This window comes from Schistocerca cancellata, chromosome 2, assembly GCF_023864275.1.
Source record: "Schistocerca cancellata isolate TAMUIC-IGC-003103 chromosome 2, iqSchCanc2.1, whole genome shotgun sequence".
Lineage (NCBI taxonomy): Eukaryota > Metazoa > Arthropoda > Insecta > Orthoptera > Acrididae > Schistocerca > Schistocerca cancellata.
The window spans coordinates 1,029,016,924-1,029,036,889 of NC_064627.1; the positions used below are offsets into that span (position 1 = coordinate 1,029,016,924).

General features: G+C 39.3%; 1 protein-coding gene across 1 annotated transcript in view; it reads left to right on the plus strand.

Annotated features, from left to right (window-relative positions):
- Positions 1 to 14,347, plus strand: part of LOC126160698 (agrin-like) — a 454,728-nt gene extending 440,381 nt beyond the window's left edge. The window contains exons 25-26 of the mRNA XM_049916923.1: positions 12,524 to 12,671; positions 13,281 to 14,347. Coding sequence (XP_049772880.1) covers positions 12,524 to 12,671; positions 13,281 to 13,441 — 309 coding nt within the window. The 3' untranslated portion in view covers positions 13,442 to 14,347. The remainder of the gene's footprint in view (positions 1 to 12,523; positions 12,672 to 13,280) is intronic.
- The last annotated feature ends 5,619 nt before the right edge of the window (positions 14,348 to 19,966 follow it).

Genomic DNA, 19,966 nt, shown 5'->3' on the forward strand with positions numbered 1-19,966 from the left:
GAAATAACTTAAGAGATAGTAAGGCTGTTGAGTGGAGTGAAGTTTACAATGTATCCAATGCTAACTACAAATTCAACATATTTCTTAGTGAGTATGTAAACATTTTTGAAAATAATTTTCCTAAAAAGTTGGTTAAATGTAATAATGGCAAGTCATTAAAGAAACCTTGGGGCACTGCAGATGTCAGAATCTCTTCACAATGAAAAAGAGGGCCTGCACAAAATAAGTAGAATAGTTACTGACCTAGAAATAGTTTCTTGTTATAAGCAGTATTATAATATATTAAGAAAAGTTGTAAAAAGTCAGGGGTATAAAATCTTGTCTGCAATTGAAAGACCAGATTATAAAATCAGTATGGAATGTGGTTAAAAAAGAGTGGGAAAGAAGCCTCAGAAGATCAGATTATTTCTGGAAATAGAATGGGAATATTGATTGTAAAAAGATCATGTGTAGCAGATATTTTTAGTAAGTACTTTTCAACAACAAGTGAGAAAATTGGTGCAAATAGTTTAGTAAAGAAATGAAACAGTTCACTGAAGAAGCAGTACAAAGGACATTTAGTGAATTAAGAATTAATAACATCTCCATCTGAAATAAGGAAGAGCATCATGACTCTGAAGAGTAAAAGTTCATATGGGGTGCTTATATCTCCAATAAGACACTAAAAGGTTGTGGCCCCATAATATGTAATGTCCTTAGTTACTTAAGTAATGTGTCATTAACTTAGCATGTTTTCCTGGAAAGATTGAAGTACGCCATTGTTAGACTCCTCTGTTAAAAGGGGTGACTCCACATATGTTAATAACTACTGCCCAATGTCTCTCTCAATGTCTCACATCATTTTCTAAAATTTTTGAGCAGGAATGTACTCCAGGGTTATCACCCACCTGTGTAATGGGATACTTAGCCAGTCACACTTTGGACTTCAAAAGGGCCATTCTACTGAGTCAGTGTTTGAACATTTACTGAGCCCATAATAAAATCTTTTAGTGATCAAACATCACCAATTGGGATTGTCTGTAACTTATTGAAGACATTTTATTGTGTCAGCAAGAATATTCTGTTAGACTAGTTAAGTTTTTATGGAATAAGTAGTTCAGCAAATGCCTCGATGAGTTCTTACTGAAGAAACAGAATCCAAAAAGTTATGTTAGGCTGTTCAAGTAATACAATGAGGGATGCCACATCATCTGCATGGGGAGAAATAGCAATAGGAGGCTTACAGAGTTTGATCATTGACCTGCTACTGCCCTTACTTTTATGTTAGTGCTCTGCTATTTTATTTGAATCAGGAGGCAGAAATAATCCTGTTCACATATGGTATAAGCATTGTTGCAAAATAAAGCAAAGAAGCACCAACAGAGAAAATCTGTAGCCACAACAACCTGTCAAACCAGCTCATATGTGGTGGGCACAGGGCCAATGAAGACTATCTTTCAAATTATTGAATGCTTATTCACAAGTATGACATGGCTTTTTTGAGCAACTGATTTAGAGGATACGCCATGGTATCTCCCCACTGTTTGAATTTGTGGCAATATGAAACTATACCTAAAAATACGTGAAGTTCCTTCACATCAGCCCAATGAGGAAGGACCTCAACAGCTGCAGTATGAGGTCTACCAAAAAAAATTCCAGAACTTTGTCCACAATTTTTTTCTACACTTACCTTTTACTTATCATGTGTGGTCTCCTTCAAAACACTCTCCTCATAACTGATGCACTGCTCCCAACACCTTTTCCACTTCTGGAAGCAGTCTTGTTATGCCTCTTGCAGGACATGAATTTTCTTTTGTCTCGTCTATTGTTGCAAATCTTTGTCCTTTCAATGTGATTTTCCACTTTGGAAATTAAAGAAAAGTATACCGGGGCCAGGTCTGGAGACCACAGAGGGCGAGACAGCTCGGTGATTTCGTTTTTTGTGCAATAGTCTCGCAGCAACGGGGATGAGTGTGCGGGTGCGTTATTGTAATGCAAAAGCAATTAATTGTCTCACCACATTTCAGGCCATTTCCTTCTCACATTTTCTCACAGTCATTGCAACACATCCCAATAATACTATCAATTAGCAGTTTTTCCCTGTGGCATGAATTCATGATGAACTAATCCTTCTTCAAAGTCAAAGAAAACTATCAGCATGGCTTTGACATTTGACCTGACCTGATGAGCTCTTTTTATCTTGGAAAACCTTTCCTGGCCAATTGTGAAGATTGAACCTTGGTCTCAGCATCATAATTGTAGACTCATGTCTCATCATCAATTGTGATTCTCTGAAGGAACATTTACTTCTGATTTGCACAATCCAAAAGCTCTCCACAGATTGCAAGGTGAATGTCTTTCTGGCCTTGAGTCATGAGCTGTGGGATGAACTTGGTGGCAACACAGTGCACTCCAAGCTGCTGTCAGTCTTCAATTCTCATGCACAATTTCACTGACGTTTGTGACATGAGCATCACTGATAGACTTTGAAGGGCGTCCTGAACTTCTGTCCAGCCATTTTTAAACCATGTGAACCATTCATAGCACCAAGTATGGCTTAATCACTCATCACCATAGGCTCTCTGCATCAGTTGGTGTGTCTCTGTAAAAGTTTTCTTCAGTTTCACACAAAATATAATGCAGACATGTTGCTCCTCTAACTCTGCCATCTCAAAATTCGCAAACTCTGCAGCACAACATTCCACTCAATACAGCACTTAACAATAACTAATAGACATATAACAATCAAACTTCCAGAAGTTACACATTAAACACAGGTGTGTGCAGGGATGCCAACCACATTTTGCTCCAACACACCATTGGTGTAAAATTACGAATGTTCTGGAATTTTTGAACAGACCCCCTATGACTGTTTGTCAGCTGGATCCCCCTATGGGAAATGACACGTCCCACATATTCAACAGAGAGTTGGAAGAAATATGGCTTATCTAAATGGCACTTGAGACCCACATCTGACACGGTCTGATGCAGAAGCCATAGGTTGTAGACATGGAACTTGGTGGTGCAACCTGTGGCAACAATGTCATCAAGGTAGTTGATACAAGAGGAACACAATGTGCTAGTTGCTCCAAAAATGTGGAGAAAGGGCCAGTGTGCTTGTAATTTCAAAAAATAACCAGTCATACCTGTTGAGACCATTTGGTGTGTTGACAACAAGGAGTTGTTGCAACTCTTCATTCAGTGGCAGTTGTAAATAAACCTCTGCCAAATCCATCTTAGAAAAATACTGTACCCCTTGCCAGTTTTGCCATGAGTTGTTCTGGGTGTGGCATGCAGTATGAGTCAGCCCCAGACTGTGCATTAATCATCACCATGAATTCGCTGCAAAGATGGAGCTTGCCAGTTGGTTTCTTGATAATAGAGTTCAATGACATCCAAAGCAGTCAGCCTATCAAGTGCTTTCTTAACGTAATCATTAAGCACGAGCAGGAGTGGCCTGATTTTTTTTTTTTTTGGGGGGGGGGGGGCGGGGAGGGGGGGGGGGGGAGGACACAGTTCCGTTACGGTTTTAAGAGTAGTATGTACCAAACTTCTGTGACCTTGCCTAACCCAGGCAGAGAAAGGACAAAATATTCCTTGCACAGTTAATCCAATTCTTGATAGGCCACATGATAAGAAATGAGGCAGATCGAATCAGTGAGAGTGAATCTAAATGCCGTAAAAGCATCCAAGAGAAACAAATGTTCCACAAATGCACTGTCCACCACAAGGAATGTAAATGGGCGAACACCACCCTGTATGTCATCTCTGGCATAAACCGTCCAAAAATAGGGATTTTTTACCAGCTGTAAATGACAAAATGGCATGAAGTAGAAGACAATGCAGGGGAGCCAAGGCACAGATATGTGTCAGAATTAAGAAGCGAAGTCACCCCTGCTGTATCCACTTGTAATTGTAGGGGGTGTCCATTCATACGCACATTGATCAACAGTTTGTCAGAAACAGTTTCAAGATTGTCTAGTGTGAGGCTAACAACTTTAATGCCCTTTGCCTGAAAGTTCAAATCCACAGCCGAAGCTGACAGAGTGTGGTGTATCCCCACAACATTCTTCTTACAGCGATGGCAAGGAGCCCAACACTGAGGGCAGGCTGGGCAGTCACATTGAATAAAACAAGCAGGATAGGAAAGCAAGGGCTTGCAGAAACTTGTCTGCCGCTGATGTGTTTGTGTGGAGTTTGGTGGCTGCGCATGCTGTACCACTGAAACTCCCATCTCTGAAGTTTCACTGGAATGTGAGTGCCTCCTGCCATCTAAAGCAGAAACGGTGATGTCTGCCCAGGAATCTAATTGATGGCCCACCACAAGAGACATTTTAAACGATATGCGCAATAGAAAAGCACTTCTTCTTAGATGGGGTCTTCATATTGCAGCTTCCACTGGCAGACCTCTTCATTGGGAGCCAACCTAATGGTAGCATCCTGACCCACTGTGGCAATGTAAGATTACTTAGACTGAGCAGTAACAAAACAATACTTTTGACTTAAATACTGCTATACTGCAGCCCAAGCCCGATACGATCAATGGAGTTGCTTCCTGCACTGACGAAACTCCACTTTTGTGAAAATAACAAAGGTATACTGGCGATGATATGATGTCAACAAATGACGTGTTGTCAAATGCCAGTGATGCAGCATCCTGAAGATGGGCTAACTTCCCTAACAAGCAGTACATTTGGGGAGATATTCATGACAGAAATAGGATTTTACTGGAATCGGTGTCCATTACCTTGAAGACCATAAAGTGTGGTCATAGAGTTTCTCATATGACTCTCAGTTGTTGACTGCTGCAATGTAGGCAGGGAAAGGTGGTGGGTAAGCTGGAAGTGTTGAGGTCATGCTAAAGGGCCAATCAACAATCTGTCCAACACTGTATGCTCCTGTTGCTGCATTTCCAAATGCCTCTGGCTTTCCAGTTGCCACTGAAGTAAAGTTCTGAAGCACTACCACCAATGATGTACCTGTTGACATCATCACTTTATCCAAAAACACACATGAATTATCAACTTCAATTGTCACCACTGATGTAGTAACTACACATACAAATAAATACATGTATAATATTTAAATTACTTTAACTCTTAACCTGAAACATCTCTTAAATGTGCCTAACTAGAAACATGCAGTCTCGTAGACCTTGTTATATTTTTTATCATATAACTCCACATTAGCTGACAAAAATTAAGTGAATAGTCAACTATTCCATATTATAATTAGATGAAATACTATTCAGCACTTAGAAACAATTTACATTATTCAAAATTAACAGAAAACATCATGAGTATCTCTAATCATTTAGTGCAAGTCTTCAAATGACAGTTAATATTGTTACACTGGCACAATATTCATGAGTAAAATGAAAGATTGCAGAAAATATAAATGAAGGTAATAATCAAATGAATTGAAAATATTAACTATTAGAGCTTTAGCACTGTCCAAACATATCTTCCCACTACATTTCCAGGCAACTTGGTCGGTGCACTTGGTAGGTGCACTTATATGCCATTTTCCTTCACTTTGAGGTAGGATACTTCACTCAAATGCTACTCTTTTCTGTTCTATGACTTGGTATACATCTAACATGACATCATCAAATAATTCTCCTATATCTAAGATTCAGATCACCGAAGTTAAGCGCTGTCAGGCTGGGCTAGCACTTGGATGGGTGACCATCTGGTCTGCCAAGCGCTGTTGGCAAGCAGGGTGCACTCAGCCCTTGTGAGGTAAACTGAGGAGCTACTTGACTGAGAAGTAGGAGCTCCAGTCTTGGAAACTGACATACGGCTGGGAGAACAGCCTCCATATACATATCCAGTGATGCCTATGGAATGAGGAAGACACGGCAGCCAGTCGGTACCATTGGGCCTTCATGGCCTGTTCGGGAGGAGTTTAGTTTTTTTAGTTTTATTCCTTCTTTCAAATTGTGGCGTTGAGGTGTTTTTCTTGCTCTAATAGACTCTGAGTCTGAGTCTGAGTCTGTTTCCACTTGAAATTATCTTTGTTGTAAAAGACTGTTTACTATGACTAGTTACCAGTGGTATATGTCACAACAGGCTTTTCCTGCAATAAAGCATTTTCTTCACTACTATCATTCTCTGTTTCATGGTGACCATCAGCTACCTTAAAATCAGAATCAGCATCAGGCATCAGAAACATCAAAAATTTTGCTGTAATTCCAATTTTCCTCTTCATTTATTTCACATAATTGCTCTTGTGCCCAAGCTTCAAAGTTCAGATCAACTGCTGAGATGTTCCTCTTAGTCAGTTCATGCTACAGTTGAAAAGTAACATAAATTTATGCATATAATAAAATGGTATAAAATAAGAAAATCTGAAAAAGCAATTGAAAGAAAAACATTGGCACATCAAAAAAAGTTTTGCATCACCTCGGTTCCAAGAGTTCTGAAACCTGTACAGAAAATTGGACCAGAGATCAACACAAACATCAATTTCACCCTTTTTATTGCTCATGAAAACCACACATTGCATTTTGTACCACCATCCAGTGAGACCTTCAGAGATGGTGGTCCAGAATGCTGTACACACTGGTGCCTCTAATACTCACTAGCATGTCCTCTTGCATTGATGCATGCCTGTATTCATTGTGGCATACTATCCACAAGTTCATCAAGGCACCGTTGGTTCATATGGCCCCACTCCTCACCGGCGATTCAGTGTAGATCCCTCAGAGTGGTTGGTGAGTCAAGTCATCCAGAAACAGCCCTTTTCAATTTATGCCAGGCATGTTCAATAACAAATTGATAAATTTAATAAAAGCTTGCACTTTAAACTCAAAATACAAAATAAAAGTAGCTGGCAAACTTTCTGAAGACTTTGAGGTTAAAACTGGAGTCAAACAAGGGGACTCACTCTCACCAGTTCTTTTTAACATAGTAATCAATAGAATAATCCAAAAAGTAAAGCTACTACAAATTGGAGCTCAACTGGAAAGCAAAATTAACATTGTAGCATACGCCGATGACATTGCATTATTATCTGACAGTGAGAATGATTTGAAGCTTCTTACAGCACAATTAATTAAAGCCACAAATGGCACAGGCCTCCAGCTGAATACAGACAAAACAATGTACTTTATCTTATCCCGCTATCCATCAAATAATAATGCACTGCAAATTAATAACACAGCTTTCACAAAGACAAATGAATTTAATTACCTTGGTACAATAGTAACCTCTGACAACTCCATAAAAATTGAAATAGAATCACGAATTCAGAAGGCTAATAAATGCTACTATAGTCTCTTGACAGTTTTCAAAAGTAAGTTAATATCTAGGAACACCAAACTACAAGTATACAAATCATTGATTATACCAGTACTCACCTATGGATCTGAAACCTGGACTCTCACAAAAAAAGAGGAAAACAGATTAAGAGTATTTGAACGAAAAATTTTGAGAAAAATATTTGGACCCATAAGAGATAGGATCAGTGATGAATGGAGATTGCTAAATAACAATGAAATTTACAAATTATATAAAGACTCCGATATAGTGGCCAAAATTAAAGCCAAAAGACTGAAATGGATAGGGCATGTCATCAGAGCACCACCAAACAGGACCATCAAGAAAGTGACTGAAGAGATTCCCACCGGAAGACGACCTCTTGGACGCCCACGCATGAGATACTTGGACAATATTCAAGACGATCTCAGAAAACTAGGACATGACAGACAGTGGCAAATTACTTGTAAAGACAGAGCAAAGTGGTTCAACATTGTCCATTCTGCAGCAAAAAGCCTTCATGGATTGTAATGCTTAATAATAATAATAATAATGTTCAATAAGGTTCATGTCTGGAGAACATGCTGGCCACTCTAGTAGAACGATGTCATTATCCTGCAGGAAGTCATTCACAAGATGTGCATGAAGGGGGTGCAAATTGTCATCCACGAAGATGAATGCCTCGCCAATATGCTGCCAATATCATAGCACTATCGGTCGTAGGATGACATTCACGTATTGTACAGCCGTTATGGAGCCTTCCATGACCACCAACGGCATACATCGGCCCCACACAATGCCACTCCAAAACAGCAATGAACCTCCACCTTGCTGTGCTTGCTGGACTGCGTGTCTATAGCATTCAGCATGACTGGGTTGCCTCCAAACACGTCTTTGACGATTGTCTGGTTGAAGGCAAATGCGACACTCATCAGTGAAGAGAATGTGATGCCAATCCTGAGTGGCCCATTTAGCATGTTGTTGGGCCCATCTGTACCATGCTGCATAGTGTCATGGTTGCAAAGATGGACCTCGCCATGGACATCAGGAGTGAAGTTGCACATCACGCAGCCTATTGTGCACAGTTTGAGTCCTAACGTGACATCCTGTGGCTGCACAAAAAGCATTATTCAAAGTGGTGGCATTGTTGTCAGGGTTCCTCCAAGCCATAATCCATAGGTAGTGGTCATCCATTGCAGAAGCAGCCCTTGGGCAGCCTGAGCAAGGCATGTCATCGACTGTTCCTGTCTCTCTCTATCTCCTCCATGTCCAAAAAACATCACTTTGGTTCACTTTCCTTGTTGAGAGCCCTTCCTGGCACAAAGTAACAATGCGGACACAATCGAACCATGTTATTGACTGTCTAGGCACAGTTGAACTACAGACAACACAAGCCATGTACCTCCGTCCTGGTGGAATGACTGGAACTGATTGGCTGTCGGATCCCCTCCATCTAATAGGCACTGCTCATGTGTGGTTGTTTACATCTTTGGACGGGTTTAGTGACATCTCTGAACAGTCAAAGGGACTGTGTCCGCGATACAATATCCATAGTCAGTGTCTATCTTAAGGAGTTCTGGGAACCGGGGTGATGCAAAACTTTTTTTGATGTGTGTATAACACTTAGGAACATGTAGCTATCGAACTTTACCTCATTATTTCATATAATGCGAAAACATGCAGTCAGGCAGGGAACCAATTTTGTGCCCAGTTCTAAATAACACAGTTTATCATTAGACTGACAAAGACAATATGATTGTTAAATTCTGATTTATGCACAGCAAGTATCAAAACAAAGACACTGAAAAAGAGAGACTGTGGTATTTTGTAGTGCTACCACAATCAGGGCTTAAAATGAATAATGGTTCTGAGAGACCAATGTTTCAGGTTAAGGGATAATGAAAACACAGTTTGAAAGTTATATACAAGTCCAAGAACAATGCCAGGCTCAGTCCAATTAGATACTGAGAGACCCGAGAGCAGGGTCAAGTGATCACATAAACAAATCCTAATGGAATGAGGATGAATGTACTCTGCTGTGTGATTGTATCATTTAGATTGCAAGTCAATTTCTTGAACTGGCTGTATTTGCTGATCTTGGTGCGAAGCTGCCTTTGATGTTTGATTGTGCCACCACCTGGTGGCCAGACCTGAACCACTGGATGTTGTTGTGGGTGACTGCAATTATAACGAGATGAGCCAGCGGCTTGCGTCCTTTTACAGTAATGGCCAGTGAGCTGCTAGTGCAATCCAAGTAGTAAATAAGGATTTTTTCAGCCTGTGAATCAAATGCATGGTCAATCATGTAAATTATGTCATGACACATTGTGTTTAAACTGAAATATATATATTAAAAAGTGTATTTTTGGAATTGATTGTGATAAGCATGAGGTATCCTCCAGTTCCTGGTTAATATGTTAGGAAAACAATATTTACATATATCTGTCATGCATCTCCCTTTAAAGTTTTAAGTGTATGTCATCCATTTCAATACGAGCTTCATAGAAGTTACACACACGCTGTTTTACTGTTGCTAATGTTTATGATGAATCCAGTGGCAGTAGCTATCGTGATCTCACAGATCATACATGCCTTTCACTATTCATTGCATAAACACTTGGTACACTTCCAAAAGATAAGATCCAGTGGATTTTAGGCTCTGTGGCCAAAGAGACCCAGCCACAAGTCCAGTGTATTGAGGCAAACTGGTCATTGTGAACACTACCGAATTGTTGCCACATAATATAAGAAAGAAAAAAAGGCATGTTGCATCATTATGCACAAACTGCATTATAGTCAATATAGCAACAGAAATACTTACTGTAAAGATGACTTGTCAAGAATGAGATTTTCACTCTGCAGCGGAGTGTGCGCTGATATGAAACTTCCTGGCAGATTAAAACTGTGTGCCGGACCGAGACTCGAACTCGGGACCTTTGCCTTTCGTGGGCAAGTTTGGAAGGTAGGAGACGGGGTACTGGCAGAATTGAAGCTGTGAAGGTGGGTTGTGAGTCGTGCTTGGGTAGTTCAGTTGGTAGAGCACTTTCCCATGAAAGGCAAAGGTCCGGAGTTCGAGTCTTGGTCCGGCACATAGTTTTAATCTGCCAGGAAGTTTCATGACATGTCAAGTTGCAGACAAGTGCAACTAAAAGATACTTGCACATTAGCTTTTGGCCACAGCCAATTGGCATTCCAATCTGAGCTGCTGGAGACGGCAGTTACACATGCATGAGGCATGATTGCTTCTGTGTTTCCTTTTCTGATGAAGGCTGTGGCTAAAAGCTAATGTGTAGGTACCTTTTAGTTGCGCCCATCTGCAGCTTAATGTGTCATCTTCACAGCAATTAGCAATCTGTATTTTCCTTACATTATTCATATTCCAACCTGGAGATTCCATTGTTTGATTTAGTAAACAATACTTTTATATCAAGTTTTTTCCCTCCTGTGCCTCAGGAACAGCATACCAAAATACTTACTATTATTTATTTAACGCCTTGTACATAGTATCTACTTCTCCTGTTACCAGATTATGTATATTTATTCCCCTAATTTCATAACAGTCAAAAACAGTTAAAACTCCACATCACTCACATCAACATTTCACAAAATACATGTTACTTGCAATATACTCACAGTTAGTAGACCTGCAGAAGGACTATTAATCAAAGGCTTAATTTTATAAACTGTATCTTAATGGGAGTAATATTTGATAAAAGCCTTATTGAGTCTGTGTGTTTAACCTGTTTGTTCTCGGTGACCACTACATTTGATAAACACATTCCTATACCGGTTCACTGACAAAGCCAATAAAGATACCTCATATGAGAATGGACACAGATTTGAGAAAATATAAAGTGAATATTTTTAGTTGAAAATATGATTATTTATGAAAATATGGCCTTGCTGTGAATAACAAACTACAAAATAAGTCTTTTCCTTCTTTCCCTATGCAAATCATTTGTGAGTAAAGGACACAACTCACTGAATAGTGGAAACATTGAGTCATTCACAAGAACACAAAAAAGAATGAAAACACACACAATACAAACATACCTGTGCTATTAGTATTTACTGTAATACTCATGGTCACTTATAGTAATCTTTACACCAATTTTAAATTTTGTTAATCTATAATGAAAATCTGTTGAAATCTTTCAATAACTTTTGTACTTCTATTGCCATTGGAGCATTTGTATCTTCTTTTCCAGTAAGATGCCTTTAAAACTAATGACAGCGAAATATGTTTTCAACATATTCTGATATATAGCCTACAATAATCAGATTATGTGTGACACATTAAATTTGTTTACAGAACTGGGTTTTGAACCCTTATGAGTAATTACTTCCACTAAGCACAAATAAGGGACTGTCTCAAAGTGTCTGTTTCTTACACCTCCTCCCCTTTCCTTCCAAACTCTACGACGACTTTCCCAGGGTGCTGTGAGACTACCACATATGCATGAAAATTATAGTAGGAAAGCTCTGACAGAATGTAAATACTTTAGGAGCAAATGAGACAACTCACTGAAAAGCAGAAGCACTGAATCATCGACAGGGACATACAAAAAAGCATACATCTACATCTTTCAGAATAAATCCTTCATCAAGTTGGAGTACCTGTCCTCCCACAACAGGAGTTCGGTGGGTGTGGGGATGGGGTGAGTAAGGGAGAGGGGGGGGGGGGGAGGAAGCATGCATGTATGCATGCATACGTGTGTCTGTGTACTCAACAAAGAATTTATTTCAAAAGCTAGCAAGTTTTCTTCCTTTTTTATGTCCCTGTTAGTGACTCAATTCAGTAAGTGGTCTCCTTTACTCCTAAAGTATTTACATGTGTGTGAAAGGATATAGTAGGGAATCTGCTTTATCCAAATCCTCAGAATACTTTCTGAGAAAGAAATCTTTTGCCATGTGCAAAATATATATTGCATTGATCACATGTACAAAGTTAAAAGTGTGCTGGACAATGTTTCGGACATGAATCTCAGCCTCTTTCTGGCAGAAGGATTTCTTTCTCTATAATAATTTGTTTTATGTTTGTATCTATCTATCTATCTCTCTCTCTCTCTCTCTCTCTCTCTCTCTCTCTCTCTCTCTCTCTCTCTCTCTCCCTCCCCCCCCCCCCCCCCTCATATGAGCCTATGTACAACCCACATTATATCCATAGGTGCATATCTGTCATTATTCTTATTACTCAGTACTACTTTATTTAAACAAAAGTTCCACATATCTGACAATAATTGCATCCATAATTGGCTCATCACTCCTGGTTTCATATGTTTCAGGTTTATGTCAGTGATGGTGCCTGGCATACACTCATAGCCTACAGAAGACAAAGACATGGCTTCCTTCAAGTCGATGATGAGAATCCTATCAGAGCACTGGCACTCTCTGGGCCTGTGAGACTTCACTCAAATGGGTGGCTTTGGCTAGGTTTGTAGAAGCAACCCTTTCTTGTAAATCACACACTTATCTTTTTGGCAACATTCTACTAAAATCTGCAGTAAACAGATTAAAATTTAGCACTCACTGTAGACTTTACAATTTATGGATTAAAAACTCATGAAACTGAAGACAGTGTTCATTATTTGCGCACTCTCTTTGAAGAGAGTACTTAGATCAAAAATGACAAACATGTTAAATGGAACGATAGATAATAAAGAATTTAGGATACTTGCTGCTTTTAGAGGCTGCAACATTTTACTTCTGAAGGAATAATTTCAAATTCAGAAGTGTGCAATTTTAGGTTTCTGTCAAATTTTTACTAACTGAGAACTTTTAATTCTTCAACAAACTTATTAATTTCGATTTATTTAATCTGTGCTTTGGGAGTTTTGCTATTTTTGATTACTGTAAATTATTTTGATTATGTTTAGTTTTTAATTGCATGATTGATTTGCCTGTTGAATGGTTTCACAGAAATTGAGCACTACGAGTTGGTCCACAGTTAAAAAGTTTATATCAATTACATGCTTAAGAATAGGTGATAATGCTTTGCTTGAAAGAAAAACATGGTCATTAATTACATCCTATTTAAAACAGGTGGTGCTCCGGTCCTACCTTCTGGCTTGCCTACTGCGTACTACACTGGATTTCAAGGCTGCATACAGAAAGTTAAAATTTCAAAGAAAGAATTTGACTTGATACAGCACACCAGACACCAGAAGACAGTGACAGAATACTGCCATGAAAATGATGTATGAACTGCATCAGTGAAAAAGAAGAAAGAAAAGACATCTGAAGAGAAGATACCAAGGAAAACAAAAGAAAATGAAAATACCTTGAGTGTTAAATCATTTGTACCACACAGGGAAGGAAATTATGAAATACCAGCTCAATGAGTCTTTTACTTTGTTTTTGTGTTGTTTTGTAATAAGTGAATCTCTTAACACAATAAGACAAATTTCATACATTTTAGTATGAATATGAAGCAACCACAGAAGTGATATCTTAGTTTTTTATGTGACAGTTTTTGAAGGCAGTGTGCAACTCAACTGACCGTTTATATATTTATGAGATCTGGTTATTTCATTGCTTACTACCTGTAACATAATCAGACTGGTTTTGACTCTCCAGCAATAAGAGGACATTTAAGGATACTCCTAACAAATTAATAATTAACTGAAGTTATGGTGCTTTTCTGTTTGTTTGACAGAGATTTACTGCCATGCAACTGTGTCTAAATCAGGGTCACAGTCTTGACTGATACATTTTATGTCATATTTTTTTAAAAATAAAATGGATGAATTTGATGGTAATGGTCCATAAGTCTTTAAGAAAGAGTGCTATTTGTTTTGTAGTAAAATGGAAGTGTGTGACATGCTAAAATTATATATACATATACATATTCCAAGTTATATTTTATAATATACAGAATGAAAATTGTGAATTTTAAAGGTTCATTTCTATTTTGATCACATGACTTTTGGATGTCCAATGCTTGAGACATTTAACTACATAACCTCAAATGTGAAAACTACTGAATAGTACTGTACAAGTCTTCTACCAAAAAAGTACAGCATTATTGCCAGGACAACTTATTACATTTACTGTTTCCAGTATTTATGTAATTATTAACAGGTCTGCATTACTCACCAGCCATGCGTGGAAAGACTGCATCAATTTTAAAACATTAATAAATTACAATACAAATAAAATGTGACATTACAACTATTTTAAACAAATTAGACATCTTAATGTAGAATAAATTTTTGATCGACATACATTCCATTAAAAGATTTGTGGAAATGTCAATCCACAATGAATTGGGCACAGTATTAGCAACACATACTTCATTAATTTACCAAAAGAATACTTGTGACACATGATAGTAGATACATGGAACAGATCAAAGCAAGAAGATAATAGTGGGAAAAACAGAATACACTAGAAACCTGCCGGCCGTGGTGGTCTCGCGGTTCTAGGCGCTCAGTCCCGAACCGTGCGACTGCTACGGTCACAGGTTCGAATCCTGCCTCAGGCATGGATGTGTGTGATGTCCTTAGGTTAGTTAGGTTTAAGTAGTTCTAAGTTCTAGGGGACTGATGACCTAAGATGTTAAGTCCCATAGTGCTCAGAACCATTTGAACCATTTGAACTAGAAACCTGTCAGTAAGGAAAACAAAGACTATTGTGTAAACTGGGGGTGGATGAGGGAGAAAGGAAAGGGAAATGAAGGAACTATTTGGTGTCATCTGCATCAGAACTTTATGCAGAATCAGCAGCAATGAGAGAAAATGTGTGCTTGACCAGGATTCAAACTCAGGCACTGCTGCTTACTAGGCAGTTGTGTTAACCACTGCATCATCCAGACACAGTATTTATTGTAATTGCACAGACTATCTCAGCACACCTCCTGGGCAACCCACATTCCCACCAAGTACCATTTGTCCGCAGTTCCCATCCATGTACTCCATGCTCACTACTTTGAGATTCCCACAAGAGGTCAAACATAATATTGCATCTGCACTAAAAGGAGGTGGATTAATTGCCCATCAAGATAAATCAGTTACATGAATGCATGGTATCTGATCTTTCAGATATATCCAAATGAACAGACACCATGCATTCAAATGAAAACAAAAACACATCAAACTATAATCTTGATATTAATTTTTGCCTAATTGTAACATCACACTGGCTTCACCCTCCACCCCCATCCCACTATAGATCAGAGCTCCTGGGATGAATGGATAGTTATGTCTTACAATTCTCCCAGACCGCGTGTAGACTGAATGCAAAACAAGAGAAATGGAGAGAATTCTGTGAGGATTGGTCCAGTGACTGTGTAACCTTGTTAGCAGTTGCATCTGTTGACATAGTTGGTATCTGAATGGACTTGGCTGGTGACAGTGGAACCAGGTTGGCCACTGGATGATGTGACATAAGCATCAGGCAACAATAATGGAATCAAATTGCAGCATCATTCACCTGGAGCAGATAGGCTGGCTTGAAAAGTATAACAAAAAGCTTGGTATGTTTGGCATTAACCAATATCATCACTATGTGAGCAACGAGTTTCAGTACCAGGTACAGATCCATATAAGGCCTTTGCAAAGAGGACTGGTTGTAGTCCATATGTAGCACAACATCAGAGCATGTACAGAGATCTTTGTGATGAAAATGGGAGGGGGGGGGTGGGGGGGGACTGCATGTTGGATTGTTGGGAAGGATGGAAAAAGGAAATACATTTCTTGGTTTGCCATATTAAGAAGGGAGGATCTCAAAGTAGGTAGCTCAACTGTTGCCACAATAGACCCAAAGAAAGCCTGATGGTCTCACCAAACACAAATTTTGCCACTTATGTTCCAATATCAGGTTTGTATGCTGCACATAACCAAGCAATATGAGATGCAAGGCCAACATCCAAAAAGAACCATGACATATCAGGGCTGACTTTAAAGCTGATTACCAATATTTCACCATATCATTACTGAACAAATGGTAGCTGGTGGTACAGTGCTGTGCACAACCACATAAATCTACGAATTCATGAAATAAGGTGGACTCAAACTGGTGATCCTGGTCCATTGTAACACCCATTGAAGAGCAGAACTGCAAGTTCCACGTGGTATGAAAGGTTTGTGGAACTGTTTCTGCTGAAATGTCCATGATGGGTTCTGCTTCCACCCAGTGGCGCACAGGGCTGGGAGATCTAACCAGGCTGATATGGACATGACAATAAAAGTTCTGTCATGGGTGCTTCATTTTATTTACAACTCCAGCAATTTTCTGGGAAAGAACCCAAATTTCTTCCACATACCACTTACTTGCTGTTGTAGGGTCACTCCTATCACTTTTCTAGAATACCTCGAGATGTGACAGGGTATTTCCCTCTTGAACTTGAGTTGGACAGCACAGCAGTGAGGTGCACTTGTAAGGTCATGGTGTGGGGAATACTGTGCATGTAGAAGTTTTCCATATCCAAGAAATGGCATAACTCTTTGAAGTTCTCCAGCAGAGGCACAGGCTGAATCAAATTACACTTATTTTGTAAAGGCCAAATGCCAGAGGAGATAATCCCAATGTCCCACACAGTCCACCTCCTTCTGCCTAAGCATATATTTGTCTTTGTTGATTTGCAGCTTGCAATGTGAAAGTCTGCCAAAAATAATCTTTAGATGTTAGTCATGTTCCACACAACATTTGGGAAAACCAATGCATCATCCAGATACACGATACAGGGGGGGCAGGGCACAAAGCACTTCATCAACAAAATGCTGCCATGTCTGAGCTGTGTATTAAGACCAAATGGCAATCTGACATATCTGAAGAGACTTAAAGGCATGATCACTGCCATCTTCAGTACATTTGTCAGTGCCACAGGAATCTGATGATACGCTTTTTGAAAGTCGATAATTCTGAAAAGCTGAGCATCTGCTGACATAGCTGTAAAATCCTGAAGATGTGGAATAGGATAACAGTCAAGAGCCATATGTGCATTCAAAGCATAACAGTTCCCACAAGGACACGAGAAACAATCTTCCTTTTCTTAAAAAAAAAATGTATGTCTGAAGCCCAGAGACTCTCTGCAGATTGAATAATCCCTCCAGCCAAAAAGTCTTCAAATTCTTTCTTTGCTTTCAGGCACCAATCTGTGGGCTTTGGAAGCAAAAAGTGGTCTTAGAGTAGCAGGAATGTGATAGCTAGTGTTGTATAGCATCCTGTGGAGGGCTGCAGGCAGCTGTTTCATATTGTCCAAGGTCACCTGGTGAGTGATGTCATCTTGTAACATATGTAATTTAGTCTTAGCTGTGCTGAGAATTAATTCAAGCATGTATCACAGGTTTGTCTGCAAAAATGCATGTTTTCTTTTCTTTCAAGGTCACTAGTTTCCCATGTAATCCACTAACAGTGGATAAGAAGTTCTTTTAATAACAAGGCCCCTGTGTTGACAGGTGAGTACGCAGGCTTCCCCTTGGGCACTGTTGCAACTGAAACCTCCTTATTTTTCAGTTTGTGAGCAATTCATAAACAGCTAGTGTGTCTGTAAATTGTCTCACTGCTCATATGGAGTTGCCTGAAAGTAGCTATCTTCGAGTCATTCGCAGTGGTAAGCCAGGAGGCAACGGAAAGTCGGTCTTCGAGTTTTGCCAGTAGAATACTAATATTTGATCCCAACTCAGTTAAATAATTTTGTGCAGGTGTCCTAGACATAGAAGTGGTGTCATATAATAAAACTGTTAACAGTGGAATATCAGCTAGACATGCCTGGTAGGAGCACAATTCCAATACTAAGGAGAAATGCACCTTCTTGCAACTCAGTATTCACAGCTGACATCAGCCCACATGAAACGGAAATTCTTGTAGTGGTGGGGTATAGGCACTTTGTATAAGGGGTTAGTCATGCCTACAATCAACTGCTATCCTTGTTTGGGTAGTTGCAAGGAGAGATGTATTTTCTAGCCAGGCATCCGAAGTGCAAAGTGGGCTACTGAAACTTGCAGGAGCTTGTCAAAATTGCCACTGGAGAGCACTGAAGTCATGCTATAGTGAGCTAACTAGTTCTGCTAGTGGAACCTGTACCCCTCTAGTAGTGTCCCCTGTAACTACACTTGCAATGCCATTTCCAGTTTGGCAGGCCCCACCTGCATTATCATGTAACAACATATCATGTATTTGGCCAGCACTGAGTAACTGTGAATTCAGATTTGACATGTTACTTGAAACCATAGTCCTTTTGACCACAAAAAGCATCTAATTAATGCACACATCTTATAGAGTTGCCTCAGACACTTCAGATTGAGACACTAGTGACCAGACATGATGCTAGAATACAGAAGGCAATTTGTCGCCAGTAACTTCACTTCTCAAGAAACTGTTGGTTTACGAACTCAGCAAAGCACATTGTCCTATTTATTGTATTTTTGTACATGAATTGCACACCTGTGGTGTGTTACCCATGATATCAGACAATAAGAACTAGGTTTGGGAGTTTAACGCTCCATGAGCACAAACTGAAAGTTGTCATCAGTGACACCAGAAACAGCAAACAAAACTTCTAGGAGACAGAACTTAGATCCAATTGATGTGGCATTTATGGCAGAGCAACAAATTTTTCTCGCAGCATAGAAGATGTGATGCAGCTTATTGGCATGCTGTGAGTCACATTAAGTGCCTGGCACTTGTCTGAAACTTATCACCACTGGCAGAACGGTAGTTATTTCCTCTGAGGTACACAACTGTCCTGACGAGGTGGTGTCCACAGAGGCCACTTGAGTATCCTCACTTTTCATGTGTCTGTCATCTGCCATGGTGCTTGTTAGGATCACCACTTGTGGGAATGATGATCCACAATTAAGTGTGAAGTTCATTAATTTACCAAAAGAGTAAGTCTAACACATAATGTGATATACACATTGAGGCATAAAACAAGACTACAGCAACAGAAAAAACAGAATAAACTACAGAACTCATCAATAAGGAAAACCAAGATATTCCACAGTTTTGTCTTGGTCTTAATGTTCAACTAATTGCTTTGCCATAGATTTACTAAGTTTGGAGAAAGTTCAGTAGATCCATTCACTGTCACCACAGTCAAATAATTCCTGTATTGAGTATAGTAGGCATAGTTTCTGCTCTCTTATAACTTTTTCTTGAACTTCTCTAGCAGTACGATCTGGAGGTCAAACATAACAACATAATAAACTGAACATCATTAGGGCAATCATTGGAAAGCTGTCTCTTGTTTTCAACAGTCGACAACCTGGTAAGCTGTTTCGAGCAGGAAAATGTTCAGCTTGGCTGAACATTTTCATACTTACGAATGAAAAACTTCACTAAATATTTAAAGTTCTTTGCTTGTCATCCCTGAACAAAGGAAATGCTTTTGGGAGGTTAGGGATAACAGCAGTAGAAATATTGCTACATTATTGTGAAGACAGAGTCACTAGAATTTTAAATGGAACATAATAAACTGAACATCGTTAGGGCAATCATTGGAAAGTTGTCTCTTGTTTTCAACAGTCGACAACCTGATAAGCTGTTTCGAGCAGCAATTCCTCCCTTGCTGCTTGGCTGAACATTTTCATACTTACGAATGAAAAACTTCACTAAATATTTAAAGTTCTTTGCTTTTCATCCCTGAACAAAGGAAATGCTTTTGGGAGGTTTGGAAGAACAGCAGTAGAAATATTGCTACATTATTGTGAATACAGAGTCACTAGAATTTTAAATTGAACATAAGACATTGATACCTCTCCTCAGTAGAGCACTCCTTGAATAATGGG